The following is a 24,115-nucleotide window of genomic DNA, read 5'->3' as shown; positions in this document are numbered from 1 at the left end:
AGAGTGTTCTCAGACCCTTGTAAATAGATCCTAAACAGTGTGCATGTATACTGTATCTGTTCTCTCTTGCTACAGGGGCTCAGGACAAATTGGTCACCCAGGTGCTGTTTGATGGGCTCCTTTCTCAAGCCCTAGAACCCCGTGGCTCAGACACTTCACCGATCTGAGAACATGAGTAGAGAGAAGGAAGAGGCGTTATTTAGTATACTTAGTATATATGATGAGCCAGAGGAGGGAAGCAACATGCCGGAAAGCTCTGGCATTTCCCAGGATGAAGACCAAGCACAGACCCAACCTGAGGGGGTATATGGGACACCCCAGCAGCTTCTGGGGTCCCCGACGCAGCATGACCCAGTTTATCAGCAGCAGTGGGTCCTCCAGACTCCAGACAGATCTGAGCTCCAGGCCAGTTGGCTCTCTGAGGCAGAGCCAGAAGCAGCAGCAGAGCTGAACCCCAGGTGGGTCTTGCTTGAACCCAACTGGTGATGGGAGGGGGGATCCTAGCACAGAGCTCTCCCGATCACACTGTGTCCCCCCTCCTCTCCATGTGTCATAGCTTCCCGCCAGGACCCGAATTTGGTAAGTCTCAGCTGGGTCACGTGGGCAGGGAAGGTGGCAAGGCTGGGCCTCACATGGGGGGGGGGGGGGGACAAGGCACGAGGCCTGGTGTCAGGAAAGCAACCTTCCCCTTGAATCTGTTGCTGTTGGCTGCCCTCTCTGTGAGCAGGTGGGTGTTGGTTTTTCCCTGCAGGCCAGGCTTGCCCTTCGCCTCCGCCCAGTGAAGAAGTTTGGTCATTCCTCAGGGCAATTGTAAGTGTATTATTTTTCTAAACTTGGGATCTTTGCCTTCCCTACTACCTCCCAAAACAAGAAGCTAGTAAGAGAAGGTGAGGACATGCAGTGTGTCCTCGTTCTCTTTCCCATAGGTGGTGGGTTTCCTGTAGCTCTCTGCCTTTTTTCTTTTTTTAAAGATTTTATTTGTTTATTCATGAGAGACATACACACACAGAGAGAGAGAGAGAGAGAGAGAGAGGCAGAGACACAGGCAGAGGGAGAAGCAGGCTCCCTATAGGGAGCCTGATGTGGGACTTGATCCTTGACCCCAGGATCAGGACCTGAGCCAAAGGCAGCTGTTCAACAACCACTAAGCCACCCAGACATCCCATCCCTGCTTCTTTTGAACTAGGCTGCCCAGCTCTCACCACCAGCGTTTAGAGCCTTTGGCTCATAGTGTCACCTCTTCTAGAGCTGTGTCTGAGGGGCAGTGGGGGGGGGGGAGGGGGTTCCTAGCTGGTCCTGCTCTTACTGCTGGCACACAGAATTATCTCAGAACATGGCCTGTGTATCCAGGAGGGAAGCCTGGCACCATGCAGCTAGTGCAAAAGGTTGTTGATGGTTGGGTCCCCAGATGAGGACATGGTTTCGCCCTGGGTCAGGAAGAGCTGTCAGGTGAACAGTCAGAGGATGGGGCAGGCTGTTGCGCATGGATGACAGGAGGCCTTGACTGTGCCCTTTGCTGGCCACCCACTTTCTCCTCTCCCCAGCCACCAATTCCAGATGAAGCAGTCGTCAGGCAGAGGGTCCCACGGAGGTCCTGGAAGGTTGGCAGGCTCCGCCACGGAAAGAAAGTCTATGCCGTTGCCATCAGCTCCACTCACCATGTATACACGTGTGGCCACGGCTACATTAAGGTGTGGGACAAGAGCGCTCTGTACAGCTGCAACATGCCCCCGCAGGCCCAGCTGGACCTGCAGGTAAGTGGTGTTCAGGAAGGACCGTGGGAACCCAGATGTGACCTCTGTCGTGAGACTCAGAGGCCACGCCTCCAGGAGGTGATGTGAAGGTGGGAACTATTCCTACAGGATCGCCAGAACTGTGTTCTCACCTGCAAGCTCTTCCCTGACGAGCGGAGCCTCATCACTGGGGGTCTGTCCCGGAGCCTGACTCTCTGGGACCTGGCACCCACACCCCGCATCAGGGCACAGCTGGCCTCCACGGGCCCCATGTGCTATTCCCTGGCACTCTCCTCCAATGCCCAGATCTGCTTGGCTTGTTTCAAAGGATTTGTCGAGATTTGGGATTTGCGGAACCAGATCTTGATCAGGTACGATCTAGGGGAGGGCTTGATGGTAAGGTCTTTGGGAAAGCTGGTATCCCTTTCTGGGCCTCCCTCCCCGCTCTGTGCAGGAGGACTAGGTGAGTGTGTGGAGAATATATGCAGGGTGCTGCTGGGGTCTTCCTGGGCCCACGACTTCCGGGTGTTTAGCCAGTGCATGCACCTCTGAACTGTTTTCCCATCAGGAAGCATGAAGTCCCAGAATATGGGTCCCGATGTGTGGACATCGTGGGCAATAAGTTCTGGACGGGAGGTGAAGACACCAGACTATATTCCTGGGACCTGAGGAGCTACCAGAGGTTACAGCAGCACGATTTGCAGCATGAGGTGTCTGGGCATCTGGGCAGCCACTGCCGGGCTGAGGGCAGTCCCTGTGGCTGGGAGCCGGGGGCGCTCGCAGGGGTGGGGACAGAGTTTCAAGAGAGGGCACAGATGATGGGGGTGTGGGCAGTTCAGAGTGGTGACTCCATCCTTCTTCCACACAGATCCTCAGCATTACCCACGACCCTAGTGAGGAATGGGTGCTGGTAGGCTTGAGAACAAGTGATATCATAATCCTCCATACACATCGGAGAGAGAAGTTCAAGGCAGTCCTTCATAAATACGTCAACCACCACAACCTCAAGTTTGCCTCCTGTGGTGAGTAGAAGCCAGACGACCTCCTCTAGGGGTCCCGTCGTACCACAAGATGTCCGCTCATTTACAGAGTCTGGGCCCAGCCTGGTTTCAGGCTCTGTTCCTCCCTTTCCAGCCTCAGGCCCTGGCCAAGTGGAGACCCAGGTGTCCGTTTCCCTACCGCTCTTACCTCCGCATCCACGTCTTCCTTCCCCACCGCTGCCTCTCCCTCTGTGACCTGGTGCCCTACCTGTCTCCTGTCTCCTGTCCCTCTCCTTTCTGGCTCTCTGAGTGCCTTCATACACTGAACAGCAGCCTGGAGACTCAGGTGGGCAGAAGAGGCCTGACGCCCCGTCTGATTGTCCTTTGCTCAGTGATACTGACTATGATCCCATATGTGGCAGGAGGGCCAGATGAGGGAATGGTTTGGCTCTTGGGTCTGATTTTTATAGACCCACACACTGAGCCAGAGAAAGAGCGGCCCTTTCCCTAGTCATCTTGGGGATGGAGCTGGGACTGGAATGCAAGCTTGGTCTCTGGCCTCTCCACCTGCCTTTCCTTCACCAGGGAGCTATTTTGTGACCACACTGGACGAGTCGATCCACTGCATAGCTGCACCTTCTCTACAAAGGTTGTTTCAGGTATTGGGAGGAGGGATGCGCAAACTCAGGCAAGCAGAACTAGTAGACCCAGATCCTAGTGGGTCAGGTCCCAAGGACAGTCCCAGAAAGTACCTCTGGGCTGGCATCTGGGGCCATTTAATAGAGGAAGGGGAATGAGGACTCAAGGTTCTGTGACCTCACAGGCTCCACCTTGAGCCCTGAGAGCTGCCCCATGCTCTCCAGACTGAACCTCAGGTCCAACCTTTGCCTTGAAACAGCCCCGTGTGAGGCTTTCATCTCTAGCCCGTGCCGGCCGCTGCCTGTGGTCATTCTTTTGGCCTCTCTTTCCCTATAGGCAGAGGAGCCTACGGATATTCTGTGTTGTGATGTGTCTTCAGACAACCAGTATCTGGTCACGGGCTCCAAGAATAGTGCCACGGTTTACCAGCTCTTGTACTGAAGTTTGCATGTTGTGCTCCTGATGGTGAAGACCCAGAGGTGGCCGGCAGGCTGAGAGGATGACCATCTTCATGCCCTGATACCTCCACCTTACCCTCGATGGCCGGTCATCTGGCCATTCCCTCCTCCCAGTACACACCTAGTCTGTGCTCTCAGGTTTTTATGATATGGCTTAGGAGTTTTTCTTTGTTATTATTCTACCACTGATTTCTGCATTTCAGTGGGGGAAACTTGCCTTTATAATTAACAAAATAGAAAAGCAAAAACCAAAATGGCCTGATATGTGGTCAGTTTTTTCAAATAACAAACTCATTGGATGGATTGCATACAACCCCCTCAGCAACTTCCAGGGTGGGAAAGGAATATTAGACTAGAGTTAGTTTTGTTTGTAACTTTTTTTCGGTGGTCAGAATTCTTGGAACCTTCAGAAAGCTCAAGAAGAAAGGTACATACCTGTACAAACTTTCAGGCTCTATCAGGGAGTCAGCAGACCAACAACACTCCATTCTTGACCCAGGTTACGACTCCATGAGCTGGTTTAACCATATCCCGAGGAAGGGTGCTCTCTCCTTGTAGCTCACCTGGCTTTGCCCGAATCTTGCGAAGGCCTGATTTTCATTCTGGCGTTCTGTAGCATTTTGTCTGGCCCTTTGCAGGCATAAAAAGCTCAGCTCCTGACATCAAGCCGTAGAGGCCTGCTTTTCTATCCTTGCCCATTCTGCCTTGCTTGTTGGTATTGGCGTGGCTGAAACAGCTACAGTTGGTAGCTTAGGGTTGCCACTGGGAGGAGGTGACCAAGTATGCCACTCTTTGTACCGGGATACTGTCAGGTACCTCGTTCTTGCCGATGGATCATGAGTGAGGAAGGAGGCTTGTTCCTGGACCAGGGGCTAAAGGAGTAGTAGCGTCTACAAGCTCAAGGCAATGACGTGGAGGCCCCTGTGGATTGCAGAGCCATGGGATGGAAGCATCCCTTGTCCACAAATCGAACATGGAGAAAACTGCCTGCTTTGGGGGTATGGTATGGTAAAAGTAAACTGGTGTTTGAGCTGTTACACATTTTGGAATCTATTTGTTACTATTGCCCTGGAAACCACAAACTTTTACTTAAAGGGTTAAAGTATGAATAGTTTAGGCTCTGCCCTATGGTTTTTGCCCCAGTCACCCAACTCTGCTGTTGGTGAGAATCTGCTGTTGTAGCATGCAAGCAGCCATAGACAATTAATGCACAAATGCACGTGGCTGTGTTCCAGCAGAATTTTATTTATAAAAACAGGCAGTGGGCCATATTTGGTCTGCTGGCTGAGGTTTGCCGACCCCTGCTATAGCTAGTGTGTCTCTAAATAATAGGAGTAATTAAAATCCACTAAAAAATATGATACAGAGGGTAGAGGTCAACACTAGATCTAGCCCACTGGGCTAGACACAAATTTATAACAAGTGTCCACTGAAAGATGAATTGACAAACAAAATGTGATGTGTATGTAATATGCAGACACACAAGAAAATGTTATCATTCAGCCTTTTAAAAGGAAGGAAATTCTGACACCCGCTATAATGTGATGAACCTTGAAGATTGCGTGGGAAGTGAACTAAGCTAATCCCAAAAGGACATATACTGTGATTCTAGTCCTATGAGGTACTTAGATGATTCCTAGAGCCAGAGAGCAGAATGTGGTTACAAGGGCCTGAGAGAGAGCAAGAAATGGGAGCTTGGTGTTAGACAGGGACAGAGTTTCAGTGTTGCAAGATGAGAGGGACTCTGGGGATGGATGGTGGTGATGGTGGCACAGCCATGTGGATGTGCTCGATGCCACTGACCTGTATACCTCAAGATGGTTAAGATGGTATAAGTTCTGTTATGTGTATTTTACAGGATTAAAAAAACAACTAGGAAATTAGAGATCAAATCTAGAATAGAAGTAATCTCTGGGGAGGTAGGGAGAGAAATTGTGTCATTAAGTGACAAAAAAGGAGCTTTAACTCCAATTGCAATGTTTATTTCTTCAAAAATAAAGTTCATCAGAATAAAAAATGAGCACCTAGGGGAGACCATCAAGAACAGGGGCGGACAACCCACAGAAGGGGAGAGGACATTTGCAAATCCTGCTTCTGGTAAGGAGCTTCTATCCAAAACATATAAAGAATTCTTAGAACTCAAAAATAAGAAGACAAGGAAACCAATTTTTAAAAGGGCAAAGGATTTGAATAGACATTTCTCCAAAGAAGGTATACTGATGGCTGACCAGCAAGCAGGGGAAAGGCTGCTCACCATCATTAGGAAAATACAAATCAAACCCACAAGGAAATACCACTTCACATCTGCTAGGAGGGCTAGAATAAAACCAACAGCAAGTGTTGGTAAGGATGTGGAGAAACTGGAATCCCAAATGGTGCAGCTGCTTTGAACAATAATTGGTAGCTCAAAATGCTAAACATAGCATCACCATGTGACCCAGCAACCCCACTCTTAGGCATGTGTCCAAGAGAACTGAAACAAGAAAAAAGCATGTAACTTGGGAGAGTAATAACTGGAGTGATAAAGTAAAAGAATTCTAAAATTTTTTCTGGAAGGTATAAGTCCTGGGGTGCTTGCCGGCTAAGTCCATAGAGCATGCGACTCGATCTCTCAGGGTTGTGAGTTTGAGCCCCACGTTGGGCACAGAGATAACTTAAAAAAAGGTAAAAACCCCTGTTAGTAGTAGTTTTCATAAGTCAAGTAGTAGCATTGAAATTTCTAGGTTAATTACTAAAAGAATATTAAACAAGGGTATAGTTTTCAAAAAAAGAGGGAAGGGGATCCCTGGGTGGCGCAGCGGTTTGGCGCCTGCCTTTGGCCCAGGGCGCGATCCTGGAGACCCGGGATCGAATCCCACGTCGGGCTCCCGGTACATGGAGCCTGCTTCTCCCTCTGCCTGTGTCTCTGCCTCTCTCTCTCTCTCTGTATGACTATCATAAATAAATAAATAATTAAAAAAAAAAAAAAACAAAAAGAGGGAAAATGCTGGCATAAACAAGTATAACATTAATATTAGTATTTACAATCAATACAATCTATTAACTCATTATTTAATTTGATATTAATCTATTAATATAAGAATAAAGCAATCCAAAAGAAAAGATATATTTTAACTAATTAGAATTTTTTTAAAAGTTTTTTTATTTATTCATGAGACACAGAGAGAGAGAGAGGCAGAGACACAGGCAGAGGGAGAAGCAGGCTTGCAAGGAGCTGAATCCGGGACTCCATCCCTGGATCCGGGACTCTATCCTGGGACCCCAGGGATCATGCCTTGAGCTGAAGGCAGATGCTCAACCGCTGAGCCACGCAGACGTCTCAACTAATTAGAATTTAAATAAAAACTTGAAACAAAAATAAAAGTGCAACAGACAACAGGCAGAACAAAAAGGGAAACCTTATTAAAATGGTAGATTTGAATTCAAACATGTCAGTAATTATGTTAAATTTGAATAGAGTATATATTCCTATTAACCTGTAGGGGTTATTAGACTGGATTAAAAATATAACAAATGTAGGTGTTTATTTATTATTATTATTATTTTAAGATTTTATTTATTTATTCATGAGAGAGAGGCAGAGACAGGCAGAGGGTGAAGCAAGGTCCCTACAGGGGATGCAGGACTCAATCCCAGACTCCAGGATCACGAACTGAGCCAAAGGTAGCTGCTCCAGTGTATGTGTTTAAAGGAGACATTAAAACAAGGATACTGACCGAAAGTATGAAACTTATGGAAAAAGATGCTTTCTTGTACACACTAAATCAAAGTAAACTGATATATTACTATTAGACCACATGTAGTTTTTTTTTTTTTTTTAAGATTTTATTTATTTATTCATAGACACAGAGAGAGAGAGAGAGGCGGAGACACAGGCAGAGGGAGAAGCAGGCTCCATGCAGGGAGCCCGACTTGGGACAGATCCGGGGTCTCCAGGATCACGCCCTGGGCTGCAGGTGGCGCCAAACCGCTGCGTCACCGGGGCTGCCCACCACATGTAGTTTAAAATAAAAAGCCCGGCAGCCCAGGTGGCTCAGTGGTTTAGCACTGCCTTCAGCCCAGGGTGTGATCTTGGAGACCCAGGATCGAGTCCCAGGTCGGGCACCCTGCATGGAGCCTGCTTTTCTCTCTCTGTGTCTCTCATGAGTAAATAAAATCTTAAAAAAAAGAGCAATATTTGCAGCAAAGGTGAACATTTTATAAGTGTTCAGGTTCAATTCACAACGGAGATACAAGAATTCTATGCTTTATGCATTTATTAATGCATAAATATATATTATATTTTGCATACATATAAAAATATGTAATTATAACAAATATATACAAATTGACAAAATAGAAAAAATCTATCAATAACCAATAGTTCAAACAGAAGTCTTAAAAATAACAGAAGGTGGGGATCTCTGGGTGGCTCAGCGGTTTGGCACCTGCCTTTGGTCCAGGGTGTAATCCTGGAGTCCCGGACTTGAGTCCCGCGTCGGGCTCCCGGCATGAAGCCTGCTTCTCCCTCTGCCTGTGTCTCCGCCTCTCTCTGTCTATCATGAATAAATAAATAAATAAAATCTTAAAAAAAAAAAAAACACAGAAGATTTTAAAAGAGAATACAGAAGATTAACGTGAGTAGGAAACAGTACAATGCATACAACCAGTACAGAATATTTTTTCCCACATTCAGAAAAAAAGCATTTACAAAATGCAACCAAACACTGAGCTATCAATTTCAGAGGATTTAATTCTTACAGACTATATTCTATGACCAGGGCACCTGGCTGGCTCAGTTGGTCGAGCACGTGACTCAACCTCAGGGCAGTGAGTTTAAGCCCCTCTGGGGGTTGTGGGGCTTACTTAAGAATAATAATAATAATAAAAAGGAATAAAAAAAGAATAAAAATAATATAAAATAAAAATAATTTTAAAAAGATATAAAAATATAAAATATAGAACATAAAAAGTTTAAAATATACTAAAAATATTTTGTTGTTGTGAAGAACAAAGGCAAAAGAAATGTAGATCAAATTAGATTTCCTTACAACTTGCAGCCCAGTGAAGCACTTGAGGCGGGCGGAGTAGGACATTCGTGTGAGCTCCCGGGTGTCTTACAGTGGATGCTCTGCTAGAGGGAAAAACACCCTCGGCCTGACCACAACCAGGTCTCCAGGATCCCGTAAATCTTCTTTAACATATGAAAATACTTTTGGAAACTTCCTTATCTTTCCCTCCCCCGACCGCAAGGTGTGTAAGGAATGCTGCTCAAAAATCCTAGCGCCGCTCGTTCCGCCCACGGGCCCCGCCCAGGCCCTATAGTAAAACCACCTTTTTTGCACCAAAAACCTCTCAACAATTCTTAACCGTTGGCTCGGGAGCCCCGCCTCAAACCATATCCCTGTGACCACCACGCGACCCTTTAAGACAGAAGTGAATCAAGAGAAGAAAACTAGAAATTCCTCTATCTTGGAAAAGAAGAAGAAACAGACTCGTAAAGAATGAACGGGGACGAAACCCCAGTCCTCGAGGCCCCGGTGGACGGAATCCCGAAGCTCGCGGGGCTCCGCCGGGGCACGGGGCGCGGCCTGGGTCACCTGCCGGCGCCCCCCTGGCCGTCCGGGGACCCGGGGGGGGGGGCGGCTGCCCAGGTGCTCCCCCGCCCCCCGCCAGGCGGGTCTGCAGCGGAGCGACGGTGCAGCCTCGGGAGAAGCCGGGACGGCGCGGGGGACGCGGCCTCCGGGCAGCAGACGACGCGGGGCGACGGGGCGACGGGGCGCGGGGCGACGGGGCGCGGGGCGACGGGGCGCGGCCCGCAGCGCACTTCCTCGGATGCCGCAAAAGCAACCGCGTGCCCGGGCCACGCTCCGTCCGCCTCCCCGCGCAGCGCCGCCTCACTTACGGCTCCGTGCTCCGGGCGCGGGCGGCCCGGCCCGTCCTTCCTCCCGCCTGCGCTGCGTCCCCGCTCCTCGGCCGGGCGGCGTCCTGCTCCCCGGGGGCTTCCAGCAGCCTCGCCCCGCGGCACAGCAAAACGCCGTGCCCTCTCTGAGGCTCGAACTCAGGACCTTCAGATTATGAGACTGACGCGCTGCCCACTGCGCCAAGAGGGCCGCTGCGCCGGAGGGCCCCTTTCCCGGCTAGGGAGGCGCCGACGGCCCCTTCCGCCGCCCGAGCCGCGCCCGCGCGTCGGCTTCTCCCGGTAACCCCGGGGGGGTGGCTCCGAGGGGGACCCCGCGGGCGCGCGGGGCAGGGGCGGGGCCCTCGGGGCCGGGGTGTCGTCCTGAGGGCGGCTGCTGGCCGCGGGAGCACCTCAGGCTGGCGGAGCTCACCCGCGGGGCGGGGGCGGGGGCGGGCGGCAGGGGGCGCCCCTGCGCGAGGGGCGGGCGGGGACCCGGCGGGGACCGGGCGGGGGCGGGGGCGGGAGAGAAGACTCCAGAAGGCCCTTGGGGTGTGGGTTCAGTAGGACAACAGGGAAGAATCTGTGGTGACTACTCTGAGGTTTCGGATTCTCTTCTCCGTGATTTGCTCCCTTGTTACATGCGGGGGCACCTCGTCCTGAAGGGCCGACGAGCGACGCCGTTCCCCGAGCGGGCGGGCAGAGGGCTGGGTGGGCACGACGCACAGCGGTCCCCAGGACGCCCGCCCGCCCCCCCCGCCTTACCCCCCCCCCCCATTCCTGCAGGGAAGTTTCTGCTGCGGATGCCCAGCGGGGGGCTCCCCAGGACGCCCGCCCGCCCGCCCCCCTGCCTTACCCCCCCCCCCCGCCTTACCCCCCCCCCCCATTCCTGCAGGGAAGTTTCTGCTGCGGATGCCCAGCGGGGGGCTCCCCAGGACGCCCGCCCGCCCGCCCCCCTGCCTTACCCCCCACCCCCCGCCTTACCCCCCCCCCATTCCTGCAGGGAAGTTTCTGCTGCGGATGCCCAGCGGGGGGCTCCCAGGGAATGGCCGCCTGTCCCCCTCGTGCCCCGTTATTATGGGGTAAGATGACTGCAGGCCTTGTCGGCGTGTTCGCGCCCCAGCCCTCGGGGAATTCTTGCTTTGGGCAGAGTAACCATATGTTTTTGTATCTGGTAGGACTCGCCGCTTCCTGGTACTTGCGCCTTCAAGGGTTTTGGTGCTGATTGGAAACAGGTTTCAGGTGATCCTTGTACCACAGTTCACACGGATTCCCTCTTCCTTTCCTGGTTTCTCAGAGCAGTAAGTGCCGGTAGGGTATCCTGTGCTTCCAGATTGCTCTCAGTTGCCTCTTCTATTGACTGCATGATCTGTGATCCACGACGGGATCTGAGGCACCCCTAAGTACACCACATTCAGTGGTGGGCGGTGGGGGCTCTGGGCTCCACCCCAAGCCACCCTCGGCTACCATCTCCTGCCCAGACCCGCAGCTGGCAGCTGGTGGGAGAGGCTGCACTGAGCAAACAGCCCTGCGCGGGAGTCAGGGGCTTGGGTTTGTTTTTCTCTCAGCTGCTACCCGACCTTGCCTTTGTGGCTTCTCCCTTTCATCCAGGGGTGGCACAAGTTCTCCCAGAATAGGAGTTGAAAACCAACAGCAGAAGGGGTTCCCAGGCACCCCTAGAGCTGTGAAGCCTGAGCTCCCTCTACCTCTCCCACCGTGAGTCTGCAGGGCCTTCCTGCCTGCCCCCCCCCCCCCCCCCCCCCCCCGCCCACTCATCCTAATCTGTTTCCTGGGCTCCTCTTGCACAGCAGCCTCGAGCTAGCAGAGATCTTTCTTTCTTTCTTTCTTTCTTTCTTTCTTTCTTTCTTTCTTTCTTTCTTTCTTTCTTTCTTTCTTTCTTTCTTTCTTTTCTTCTTTCTTTTCTCTTTCTTTTTTTTTTTTTTTAAGATTTTATTTATGTATTCATGAGAGACAGAGAAAGAGAGAGAGAGGCAGAGACACAGGCAGAGAAAGAAGCAGGCCCCATGCAGGGAGCCTGATGGGGAACTTGATCCGGGGACATGGGATCACACCCAGAGCCGAAGGCAGATGCTTACCCGCTGAGCCAGTCAAGCTTCCCAAGCAGAGATATTTCTTGCTCTTGGTCACTTCTTCAAAACCTTTGCTCTTCCCCTGAGATGACTTCTCTTTCTCTGGGGCAGAGGTTGGTTTGGATTTTTCTGGGCCCTCTGCCACAGGTACAGAAGAACTAGTTTTAGCTTACTGAGAGTGGAGGGTCTGAGAGCAGAGGCAGGTGCAGCAGAGGGTACGGGCTTATTGTAAGGAGTCAATGTTGGAGATCCCTCCCGCCCCAAAACTTGGGTGGGCAGGGAACTGAGGGGAAATGCAGGCACCAGGGGATGTGAGCCGGGGGTGGGGGTGGGGGGGTGGCCCTGTCTTCTCTGTTTCCCTGGGACTTTCTTACTGGCTTCTTCATTTCTGAAATCAGCCCCTCCTCACACTTAGCTCAGCTACAATGCCTGCCACGAGCCCCTCCCTTGATTCTTTAGTCCTCCCCTCTGTTTCCATTCCAGCCCTCGGGTCACCAGAGATTGTATTTGAGACACCCAGCAAGTTATCACCTCTGGGAAGACGGACAGGTTTACTGTCTCAGATTCTGCACCCATCCCAGTGCCTCTTAGAGAAATGAAGAGCCATTCTCTCTAGGTGTTCCTTGAGGCCCTGATTTCAGGGACGCAGTGAGTGGGAAAACTGCTTTGTGTGTACTGGGCCCCAGATAGGGGGTCCTGAGGATTCTACAGGGGGGCACCAGTAGAGAAGGGAGAACCACCCCCGCCTGGCCCCCAGGGAGGGCCAAGGTCATGAAGTCCACCAGGAAGCAAAGTGAAGCTGCCCAGGGTCTCAGGAAGGAATGCCTGCAGTTTTGCTACCCTTCCTCCAGGGGGCAGCCTTGCATCACCTCTAACACCTACATGCTTTGCGGGGATGCCAGGAGCCTTGCCTTTGAGACCTGGACTCTGGTCTTTGCTTGGACTTTCACTGGCTTTGTGATCTGAAGAAAGTCTCTTCACTTTCTGGGTTTGTTTCTCCTCTGTGAAGCAACTAGGTGAATCCCTTGCAGCTTATTTTAGGATACCAGCGTCCCCTAAGTTCCCTGGACTGTGGCCATGCAACCTAGGGGCCTGGGGACGAGTCCTCTGCCTTGCACTTCTCATAATGCCCTTAGAAGACCAGGTTTTGGAGACAACCATGTGCGGCTGCTGGAGTGAGGTGCCTCTGTTCATCTCCCGGTCTGCTGTGGTTGGTTGTTTTAACCCCTCTATTCTCATAAAATGGCGATCATACCTGTGTCTGCCTCCCTGGGCTGCTGAAGATTGAAGGGAGATACTATTCTAGAGTGTGCAGCATTCGCCTAGCATGGAGAGGCAGCTGCGGTGACTGTTGCTTGTCACTGATCCTTTGAAGCAGTGTGAGCTGGAGAGCCTTCTCTGGCTTTGCTGAGCTCCCCTACTCACTACCTGGTATGGAGAGTCCAGCTGTTCTCAAGGGCACCCCGTAGGGAGTAGGAGCAGCCCCCAGAGCTGCCGCAGCCCAGCCCGGTCAGTTACATTCCCTTGGCTTCCAAACCGACTACACATCAAAGTAACTGGGGAATGGTTGCTCTTCACCCACAAAATAAGTACTGATTTACAGCGTTAAATTCATCATATATTTCTGAGTTACTTATAGAGCTGGTAGGAGCTGAACTAAGATCATTCTATAGAAGGCAGTGGTCTTTGTAGCAGTCAGACAGTGTTTGAAAACCCCAAACCTGGGCAGCCTGGGTGGCTTAGCGGTTTAGCGCCTGCCTTCAGCCCAGGGCGTGATCCTGGAGACCCGGGATCAAGTCCCACATCAGGCTCCCTGTGTGGAGCCTGCTTCTCCCTCTGCCTGTGTGTCTGCCTCTCTCTCTCTCTCTCTCTGTGTCTCATGAATAAATAAATAAAATCTTAAAAAAAAAAAAAAGAAAACCCCAAACCTCAGATTGTTGTCTGCATGCACCCTCTTGGGCAAAAGGAAGTTCTTATTTGGGGAAAGCACAGATGGTGTCTTCACAGTAGGTCTCAGGGAACTGGATGTGGAATCATGGGCTGGGGGGGGGGGAGGTGGTAGCACGGGAGGTGCTCCTGGGTGAGGCTGTGGTGGAGCGTCCTGATGGAGCCTGCATCTTTGTTTTGGTGTGACCATGGACATCATAGAGATGACAGGTGGTCTGTGACATCCAGCTCTTTAGAGGAGAAGGATTTCTTTATCTGTGGATGGGACCCCCAGCTGGGCCCGCTAGGAGGCATACCATGCACTTGAGACCCCAGATGACTCCTAGGAACTGGTTTTTGGGCTTCCAGTCCAAGTGAAACATCTTCAGCAGGAAGAGTAAGACCCCACAGGGTCTTATTATTATTAGCTTATTATTGGTGCTGGGAGCCAGATTTTGCCTGTGTTGATAGTTGGGCCAGAGGAACCCACTGGGCATTGAAGGTGTCTTTTAGGAAGTTTCTGGTGACTTCTTACTTCTTGGAGTTGTTTAGAGGGACGTGGTTTATTGATAGAAAGGTTCATATGAAAAGTAAGCCTGGCAGTGTATCTAGGGAAACATTGAAAAGGGGAGAAGGTCTTTTAGTGTTCGTTCACCAGACATTAAAACAAACCATAAAGTCTCTGTAATTACAACAGTGTGGCCATGGCACATGAATAGACAGACCAGTGGGATAGAAAGTGCAGAAATGAACCTAAATACAGATGGAAATTTAGTGTATGATAAAGGTGGCATCTTGAATCTCAGAGGCAGTGATAGACTTCTTAATAAACGATGCTGGGAAGCTGGGCAGTCATTTCAAAAGATAAACTTAAATTCATAGCTCACATATAGAAGAATATACTCAAACGGATCATGAATTTACATGTAAAAAATGAAACCCTGTAAGTACTAGTGAGGGGAAAAGAAGCATGGGTAAGTTCCCCTTGAGCTCAGTGTAAGGAAGGGATTTCAAACTGACTCTGAATCCAGAGTTGAGTGAAGGAATCATTGGTAAGCTGGACATGGCAAAAAACACCATAAAGTCAAAAGATAACTAAAAAAATTGAGGGAAAATATTCGCAGCCCCCAGTACTTGGGCTTTGCTACAAAGATGGAATGCTTAAAATCCTGACACTCTTGAGAATTGAGGACAGAGGATAAAATCTCCAAAAGAAAAATGAGAAAAGATGTAAGCAGACAATTTGCACACACGCCCAGTGACCCAATGACGATGGTCCTCAAACATGGTAATGAGTTCAGGCACACTCATCACATGGGGATATGGAAACTCAAACAGCTGAGTGCCGGATGGTACCCTGGATGGGATCCTACAACATGTAAGGGACATTAATGAGCAACTGGTAAAACCTGGGTGCAGTCTGTGGCTGAGTTAACATCTCCATGTTCATTTCCTGGTTTTGATCCTTGTGTTAACTGTTACGTGTTAACATCTGGAGAAGCTGGGTGGAGGGTCTGTGGGAGCTTTAATTACTTGGAAAGTTTTGAACATTAAAAACGAGGTTCTGTTTCAGCGAATCTTAGAAATGGGGCTCAGGTTGTATTTTTAACACACTCCCTGGGTGTTTCTGGTAATGAGGTGCAAAATCCCTTGGATCAGGTGAACTTTGTCCTTGAAATGTTGAAGGACTCATCAACACTCAAACAGAATAAACAAAGGGATCAAAAAAACATGGCAGGTGTGATGGCTGCGTGACGAGGAGCGAGGAGCATAGACCTGGGCTGTGGGTGTGAGCAATTTCTCTGTCAGGAAATACATATGATATTTTTAAAATGTTAATTAAATAAAATGCTCCCTTATGAGACACTTTCTGCTTTAACTAAATACCCAAATTCACTTACTCAAAAATACATTAAAGGTTTTGTGTGCCAGGCTGATCAGTCTTATAGGGATGAAAAATGGAAGAAAAGCCAGTTCCTTGTCCCCAAGGAGTTTCTGGTTCACTGGGTGAGATGGACGCTGGAAGTTCATGCTAACAGGGGCCAGGGTGTGGTCAAGACTCAAGGGGGCTTGGATTTGACCTGAGTGAACCTTCTGGGGCCTGTGGTGTACCGTTGGTCAGTTAGAATGTGGGGAAAGGGAACAATCCGAGAAGCAGTTGAGGGGCAGGTGGTTCCAAGCAGAGAGGACAGTTGGAGGAACGGGAAGGCTGCTGGAGAGGGATGGGTCGAGGGGACAGCTTCCAGTCTCGGAGGACCAGATGAAAGGTGGTTGCTGTGAACCAGAGTAGGGGAGCCGGGAGGGTCACCGGTTTGATGTAGGTCCTGCATTTACTGTGCGTGGGTCTGTGAGCCGGCCTGCCCCTTGAGGACAGGTTGCTGCCCTCCAGGCCCCCACATCAGAGGCAGGAAGATGGGCCTGGTCACGCTGAACGAGACTTCGGGGTAGAATGGGCCCTGTGCCCTGGTGGAGGAGCCCTGAGGCTGAGGCTGGACGAAAGGGTCGGGTGCTTGGAGCTGGTCAGGTTTCAGGGGAAGACAGACCTCCATGTGCGTATATTCCACTGGCCTTTGGAAATGTGGGTCCGTTGATCAAAGGAAAAGATGGGAGGCTCGAAATGAAGTGAGATTGGCCCCCACAGCTGCCAGGGAGAGGTTATGGAGGGAGAAGGTGTGGCTCGAGGGTCCTGGATGGGGCCGTGGGCACGTGTGATTAGGAGCGGGGTGTCTGATCCAGTAATCCCGTTCAGTCCCCTACTGTGCACGTGGGGGCTCTGTCCTTAAGTTTTCTTGCCTTTAAATTGGGAAGGAACAGTATCTTCAAAGCACCGTGGTGGGATTAAATGACCCGCGTATGTAAAGAGCTTTCAGATATGTGCAGCACTCAGGAATGCCACTATTAGAGGGCAAGAAGAGATTGAGGGAGCAAGACCAGGGGCTGGTGCAAAGCCATGAAGCCCGGGGGAGAGTGGCTTTTAAGAAATAGAACAGTCTCATGATAGCAAGTGGTCACTGGACGCCAGGTATGGAATATGGAAGTGTCCTTAGTGTCGCCTTTGGAGGTTTTTATTTATTTTATTATCATCCCCACTTTATGCTGAAACAAGCTTAAGGTACAAGAGTATAACTTCTTCTGATCTGGACCTTGAGTATTAAATGGCCCTTGGGTTAAAGGCAGGCCTCCCATGGAGATGGTCATTTGCAGGATGCCTTCAAGGTCCAAGGCTCTGCTAAATGCAGGTGACCTTAAGCTGTTCCCACCCTCCTGGGCTGCAGTGCAGGTTTATCGTAGCCTCTGCAGAGAGACTGGCCACCCTTTGTCTTGGGAATCTCTATAAGCACACTTTTTATTATGTGTCTTTCTTGCTTCCAGTTGCCTCCTGGGAAATATTCCCTGTGGCCGTCCAGGCGATTCATCCTGAGGCTTCCTGCTCCAAGTCATTGCTCCTAACTCCATTGCCTCTCCACATACAAATCCCACCACTACCACCACCGTTACCCATAGGGATCATATCTCTTCCTCCCCACTTCCTCCTGCCTTAAAATGGCCCCGAGTGAGCTTGATCCTTCCTCTGAACTTGCAGAGAAACTTCTTCCCTCAGCATGACTCTTTTATACGTTTCTTGCTTCCCTGGGATGATTTCTCTTTCTTAAAGGCAAAGGATGGTTTAGACTTTGCTGAATCCCCTGTGTAAGAAATATCTCTCACGTAATGAATTCTCAAGTGTCCAGATTGTGGACAAGCTTGTACAGGATTCAGGAAACCAAGTGTTCATCAGCAGGGCTGAGGTAAGAGGGCTGGGAGAGTCACAGGGATCCCCCCAGACATGGACCTAGCTAGACAGGCCAGTCAGGAGAGGTGGGTAGGTTCTTGAGGTGACAGCCACTGTGATCCATGGTGAGTTAGGAGGGAGGGCAGGAAGGAGGAAGAGGAAGCAGTTGGGACAAGGGACAAGTGAGAAGGGGCATTGGCTGTGTCTGTTCCTGCCTCCAGAAATGGCCTTTCCATGTTCTGTCTACCTTTCTCTCCTCTTCAGAGCTCTAGATGTCTTGTCCCTACTAGAGTCCCTCTGGGTACTTGGTCCCCCATTCCACTGCACTCAACCCATCAAATCTTTGCTTCACCGTTTCTTTGGTTATCTGCCTCACTTAAGAAACTCCACAAAGACTGGAACTGTGGCTCATCATGTCTGATCCTTAACGTACTAGACCTGATTGGCTGGGCTGTAGAAAAAACACCACACTATGTGGTGCAGCAAGGGAGAGAAAGGAAATGATGGTGGGCATGAGTTTCCCATTAACAGGGATCCCAGGAGTATTCCCGTAGGATTGTCTAGAGCGAAAGAAGGAACTCTCCAGGAGGGGTATGCCCTGAACCTTACCTTCAGCTTTCTCAGGCAGGGAATCCCAAGAAATCTGAGAGGCAGACCTGAAGTTTGGGTTGCTTAGCAGTGAGACAGCAGGAGGTGCTCTGGCCCCACCTGGATCCCTACCTCTGGTGCCCTGGTCCTCTCCCTCTTGACCAGAAATGCTGACCCCAGGGGCAGGATGCCCACAAGTGAAATTGCAGCAGCTCTGAACCTAGGGCAGTTGGCTGGCTCCTCTTCTCAGGGCTGAGTCAGGGAGAGGAGACCCTCGTCTTCACAGCCTATTCTCTGGGATGAAAAGAGGGTTCTGATGATGCCACCAGCTCACAAATACTCTAAAAGCCTAGAGCCCTTGCAGCTCTAGTCCCTACCCTGACACTGTGATCTTGACACATTCACTTCCCTTATGGGCTTCTTTGTTCTCCATCAAATGGCAGAGTTCATACTCTCCAGCCTGTTCTAGAATGCAGAGCACCCCCCAAATCATCCTGAGCTGTGGTGCTGCTGTGTGGACCATCATGCTTTGTGGCCTCGAACATTGCCCTGAGGGAATCAGAGTCCAGAACATTTCACCTCCTCCTGCTGTGGGGACTGGGCCTACACCGGGCATTCCACACACCCCCACCCCCAATCCTCCCCAAAGCCACCCAGGCACAATTAGGAGGAGAGAGGCCAGTTAAGGAATAGAGTAGAGGCCCCTTAAAAGAGGAGCTCCAAGGGCACCTGGGTGGCTAAGCGGTTTAGCGCCTGCCTTTGGCTCAGGTCATAATCCGAGGTCCTAGGATTGAGTCCCACATTGGGCTTCCCACAGGGAGTCTGCTTCTCCCTCTGCCTGTCTCTGCTTCTCTCTGTGTCTCTCATGAATAAATGTTTAAAATATTAAAAAAAAAAAAAAAAGGAGCTCCAGTCAGGGTCCAGATGCAGTACTGCACATATGGCAAATGGGTAACGCCTGCCAAACTGGGTTGGCTATTGTTTTCTGAAACAAAACATTTTCTATTTGAATACACATATTTGCAAACTGTAAGAAAAATGTGCCTGTGAAGACCGTTTGCTCCAATGCAATCTCCTGCTTGTCACAGGGGCCACGCTGGGTGGCTTTCAACAGGAAGCCGGTGGTGAGACTGAAGAGTCAATGGCAGGAAAAGAGGACAGAGGATGAGCCCTGGGGCACAGATGTCTGACCTGGGCATCGGTCTGAGCTGGAGGAGGAGTCAGCCTGGTCCCTGCACCGCAGCCCGCCAGCGCCCAGAGCCACCTCTTGCTATGGAACAAAAGCAAAGAGACTTGGGGAACCAAGGAGAGGTTTCCTGGAGGAAGACTGAGGACTCCTCAGGGATTCGCCAGTACTGATTATTTTCCAGATACTGGCTGGCTGCAGGCCTCTGGGGAGCACAGAGAGGGGCCTGGCAGGATCTGGGCGGGCAGCTTGGGTGACCGCAGATGCAGGGGAGATGTGCCTTGGAGCGACTTGCCAGCTTCGTGAATCGGCTGCCCTGGGCAGTGGGTCGCGTTCACAGGTGAGCGCGGTGGGAGATGGGAAGGAGCTGACACAGACCGCGGCCTCCTGGCTTGCCCGGTGCCAGCGCGCCACCTGCCCGGTCCCGCAGCTCAGGAGAGGCGGGAGAGGCGTTGCAGGGTCCCTCTCCCTGCAAGCATGGTGGCCCCAGGAGGGCGCAGCCTCCGCTCTACTCCAGTGGTCCGCGTCTACGCCAGAGCCTCGGGCGCCGCTGGCCCTGCCCAGGGTGGTGTGGCAGGGTTGGCCAGGTGTCTTTGATGACTTGTCTCCAGGCGAGCTGAAGGCGGCCCAGGAGCGCGAACCCCAGGGGAAGCCAGACTGGAGTCGGAGTGCCCTGCCTTGCCAGGATCCTGAACGTGGAGCGCTCTGGCCATGCCTGCGGCTCTGTCACCTGCTGGCTGTGTCACCTTGGAAAAGTTATCTAACCTTCTCTGTCCCCCAGTATCTTTCTCTGTCACCTGGTGATTGCAACAGTCCTGACCTGATTATGGGGCTATGAGGTCTAAATGGGGTAATATGGGCCACAGGTTCTTACGATCAGGCTTTCTCTCTTTTACTTAGAAGGATGGAAAAAAAATGGAAGAGTTCTTGACCTCAGTATCTTTGGGTGCTTGATATTGCAGGGGAGGGTGTCAGGGGTTGAATGGCATCAGGGACTGGTGAACTACCCCCTCCAAGACCGCAGAGCCTTGTGTCTGTGTCTTTGTGCATAAGTCACTTTTCTCCCCAAGCACAGAATTTACATCTAAGATGGGGGGGGGTGTGGGGTGGTGGTGGGGGTCCGGACTCCAGAGTGGATATCTTGGGGGATTCAAGTGTCTTTATTCCAGACTACCATTTCCCAGCTTCAGCACTATTGACATTTGGGGCCGGATAACTCTTTGTCTTGGGGTAGGGGTGGGGGGTTGTCCTGTGTATTGTAGGATGGTTAGCATCTGTAATTCTTGCCCATGAGATGCTAGTTATGATGATCAAAAATGTCTCCAAGTGTTGCTAAATGTCCTCAGGGAGCGGGGAGCAGGGGACAGATCGTCTGGCAGAGAGCTCCTGCTTTGTACAGTTCTCTATGCAGCGAGCCCTCCGCGAGTGGCCATTATGCGCTGTACTGAAATTTATAGCAAAAGTTAATTTTCTGAGCCTCGGCGTGTCCGCCAACTTCTGTGCACAGTCGGAGGGTCCAGTGAAAACCTGGCAAAGGATTTTTCAAAGTTGACGGGCCACAGTCTTTCCGAACCCCAGCCCCGTTTGATATAAACGACTGGTTCCTTAACCTGGCTGGGCAGCTGGATCAATTGAAACTTGGTTTTTATTGTATTTCTTTTTTTCACTCAGACTTACAGGGATTTTAGAGCAGTAAATGCAACATAATCACTCAGTCCTTTACTAGTAAGACCTGAGCTACAATTAAAATTAAATAGTTAATTCTGTGGAGAACAAGATCTTGAAGTAATCTTTTGTGGTAAATACATTTTCTGTTTGTTTGTTTGTTTTTAAACCACAGACCGCAAGTTGGTAGTTCCTCATTCAGGGGAAAAGCCAGAGAAGGGTTTTAAGGAGAAGGAGCCCAGTGTGGAAGAAGAATCTGAAGCATTTGAAGTCCCCACTATTTAGGAAGTGGTCTGAGAGGACCCGACACTGGGTGCCCTTGTGCTGGGGCGTCCTGGATATGATGAGGGTCTTTGACTCCCTGCCTTTTAAATGATTAATCCTCCTCCATAGATGTATAACATTCTGCTCTCCTCTGGCTTGACTCCTTGTATATCTGCTCAAACATGTCCCCAGGAATTCCTGTGTCACTGCCCAGGAGTGAAGAATGTTCCTCCAGACTTTGGAAGATTTTTCTCTGCATGCTCATGGAGCTTGCTTTTGGGCAGTCCTTCCGTTGTGGGTTTGCCAACATTTTGGCTCCCCCATCTTTGGGACCGTGAGGTCTAACGGCAGGCAGCAGAAGCAAGCTTTGGAAATGCTGTGGGTGCAGCAACAAGCACCCCTGGGTGATGGATTGCCTTTAAACCAGGGGGCTGGGGTTTGCCTGGAGCTTCTCCTCCACCTGGTGGGATCTGGGGGTCTTGTCAGTAGCTCCAGGTATAAGAATCAATGTGGTGTCTAGTGCTTGGAGGTGTGTGTCAGAAGCATTTAGTGTGGTCCTTTGAGTCCCTTTGTATTCATTGACCTGGACTGTCGTCTGCACAGCTGGTCCTGTGGACACAATGATAAGGATTCCAACGAGCTTCTTGTGACACAACGGCTGTGCTATGACAGATGTGACCCACACCAAGACATCTAGGGTTGAGTAAGGTGTGTGCACCCCAGCAACGATGCTGGCTGCTCTAAAGGCACCGAGCTGGCTCTCTGCAGAGGGAGTGTGGTTATTATCCCTGGGTTTTTCAAGAACACTCTCAGATGCTGTACCGTATGGACCAAGTTGATGTTGCAAGTTATCATAGACTTGTGGCATTGGAGGTTCTGTTCCCCAGACGGGCATGGCAGCCATGGGGTGGGGTATCAAGTTTGCAGTTCCTTGGAAATGGGCAAGTCTCTTCAAGTGAGGCAGACTGCATCAGGGGTAGTGGTACAAATTGCCCTAACAGCATGGAGTCCTCTCATTTGCTATGTAGACGGTGAACTGATGCTAGAGTGTGTCCAGTCTCCACTGGTGGGCCCTGCAATCTCATCAGTCTCATTTAGAAGATCCAGGGAGGATTGTGGTGGTGGTGATGACTGGGTTGGCCCTGAATTGGCCATCTTTGTGGGCACCGTGTGAGGTCCCCTTTGATACTGTGACACAGTGGTTCTCCTGCCCTTAACCTGCAGAAGTGAGGGGTTTCAGCAGAGCATAGATACGAACGAGATCAGGAGCTGAGACCTCAGACAAGCCTGGGACAAGGTGTGGCGGCTTCTTCAGCAGACATGGACCCTAGTGGAGGCTAAGCCCCTCCAGTGAATGATGAGGATCTTATAGTTGGGCTCGTTGATGCTGAGAAGAAACAGTTTGAGCAAAACAGTTTGACCACTTTATAATAGTGGTCAGACAGTTTTTTTAAATCCACCAAACCTCAGATTGTTGTCTTCATGTACCGTCTTGGGCAAAGGGAAGTACTTATTTGGGGAAGGTAGAGATTGTGTTTTCTCAGTAGGTCTAAGGAGAACCAACCATGGGTGGAAGGACAGGAAGTCCTGGGTGAGGCGGTGATCTCCTTAGGGGGCTGGGCACCTTCCTCTTAGAAATCAAGAAAATTCTGGAAAGGACATCTAACTTTTCAGGAGAGAAGGAGTTCTTGCATCTGGGACCCTAGCTGGACCCACTGGGAGGCATGCCAGGCACTTGAGGCCTCAGAGGACCCCTAGGAATTGGTGTTGGGACTTCCAGGCCAGACTGGACGGGCTCCTTTGGCAAGAAGAGAAAGACCCTGTGGGTGGGCTTATTATTGGTGCCGGGAGCCAGATCCCACCTGTGTTGGTGGCCGGGCCAGAGGAGCCCTCTGATCGCCAAGGGCCCTCTCCTGGAAGTTTCTGGTGGCTGCTTACTTCTTGGAGCTGTTTTGAAAGGACACGCTATTGAAGCTCTCTCTCTTTCTATGTGTGCTTGTCCTAAAACCAATCTCAAATTGGCACGTACCCCCGGGGGAGGGGGCAAGAGCTCTTCTAACATCCTGTACATGAATGAGAGTTCATGGCTTTCCTGTTTAAAGTACAACTGTAAATTTTATAGGATCTTTCTTGTATTTTGTGTGTTTTTTTTTTTAACTTTTTCTCCAGGGCTTGGATTTTCTGCGAGTTCATTTTCACGTCCTCAGGCAGCTTCTGCTCTTTTTCCTTCCTGATCGGCTGTCTGTGCATGGACTTGTTGCCTGTGGTCCTCATTCGGTCCTGTGTGGTGTTGCCTTCGTGTTCCAGGGGAGCGCTGACCCAGCGCCCAGGGGGCACCTGCCGCCTCCATTGCTTGGCGTCCTCTTCCAGTTCCCCCCCATGCTGGACACCTCATCGCACAGTGGGCCTCGGAAGGCCACATCTTTTTTCAAACCACTCTTTCTTCCCGACTCTGTATTGCCGAGCCATGGCCCGCTGCCAGTGGCCCTCCAAAGCCTTGTGTGATGTTCTTCTCGAGTTTTGGGTAGCGGGTGGCCGGACACCTTCCTTGTCCTTCCTGCTACGGTGCAGCGATAGCTCCCCCTCTCCTCGTGGAGGAGACAGAGGCCGACACTTTGAAGCCTTCATGGCGACGGTATTTTGTCCTGGGATCACTGTGATCAAACTCGATCACACGATCGTGGATCATCGCGCTTCACGTTTTCTTGTGCTGGGATTGAACTGCTTTCTGACTCGCGGTGCATCGGTGCATCGGTGCTGGGGTTTGGGGTGTGAGCTGTGGGCCCCGCCCCGCCGCCGCCGCCTCGGTGGAGGGCTCCTGTGCCCCTGTTAACTCTCCAGAACTTTTGAACCCTTTTGGGGTTCGATTTTCTTCTGCCTCTGGCTCTTCAGCTCCTTACCGTTTAATCCAGCTGTGGCTTCAGCCGCTTACTCTT

The 24,115-nt window shown here is 51.0% G+C and overlaps 1 protein-coding gene and 1 non-coding gene across 2 annotated transcripts; one reads left to right on the top strand and one right to left on the bottom strand.

The window, feature by feature from the left end:
- The first annotated feature begins 243 nt into the window (after positions 1 to 243).
- Positions 244 to 3,793, top strand: TLE7 (TLE family member 7). Its single transcript, XM_041773053.1, has 9 exons — positions 244 to 458; positions 557 to 579; positions 752 to 810; positions 1,545 to 1,754; positions 1,863 to 2,104; positions 2,302 to 2,443; positions 2,602 to 2,755; positions 3,299 to 3,372; positions 3,689 to 3,793. The coding sequence occupies exons 1-9, from the start codon at positions 244 to 246 to the stop codon at positions 3,791 to 3,793; spliced, it is 1,224 nt and encodes a 407-aa protein (XP_041628987.1).
- Positions 3,794 to 9,829: 6,036 nt separating this feature from the next.
- TRNAM-CAU lies at positions 9,830 to 9,902 on the bottom strand. The gene has a single exon. It is a non-coding gene; the product is annotated as a tRNA-Met (tRNA).
- Between the last annotated feature and the right edge of the window lie 14,213 nt (positions 9,903 to 24,115).

Source organism: Vulpes lagopus, chromosome 10 (genome assembly GCF_018345385.1).
Source record: "Vulpes lagopus strain Blue_001 chromosome 10, ASM1834538v1, whole genome shotgun sequence".
NCBI lineage: Eukaryota > Metazoa > Chordata > Mammalia > Carnivora > Canidae > Vulpes > Vulpes lagopus.
The sequence above is the reverse complement of the archived record's forward strand: the minus strand, read 5'-3'. Positions and strand labels throughout refer to the sequence as shown.

What these genes read in the sequence shown, in the direction of transcription:
- TLE7 (XM_041773053.1), top strand. Translation starts at nt 244, where the DNA reads ATGCCGGAAAGCTCTGGCATTTCCCAGGATGAAGACCAAGCACAGACC. An exon ending in GGTCATTCCTCAGGGCAATT is followed by an intron (nt 811 to 1,544) that starts GTAAGTGTATTA and finishes TCCTCTCCCCAG; the next exon opens with CCACCAATTCCAGATGAAGC. An exon ending in CCTCAAGTTTGCCTCCTGTG is followed by an intron (nt 2,756 to 3,298) that starts GTGAGTAGAAGC and finishes TTCCTTCACCAG; the next exon opens with GGAGCTATTTTGTGACCACA.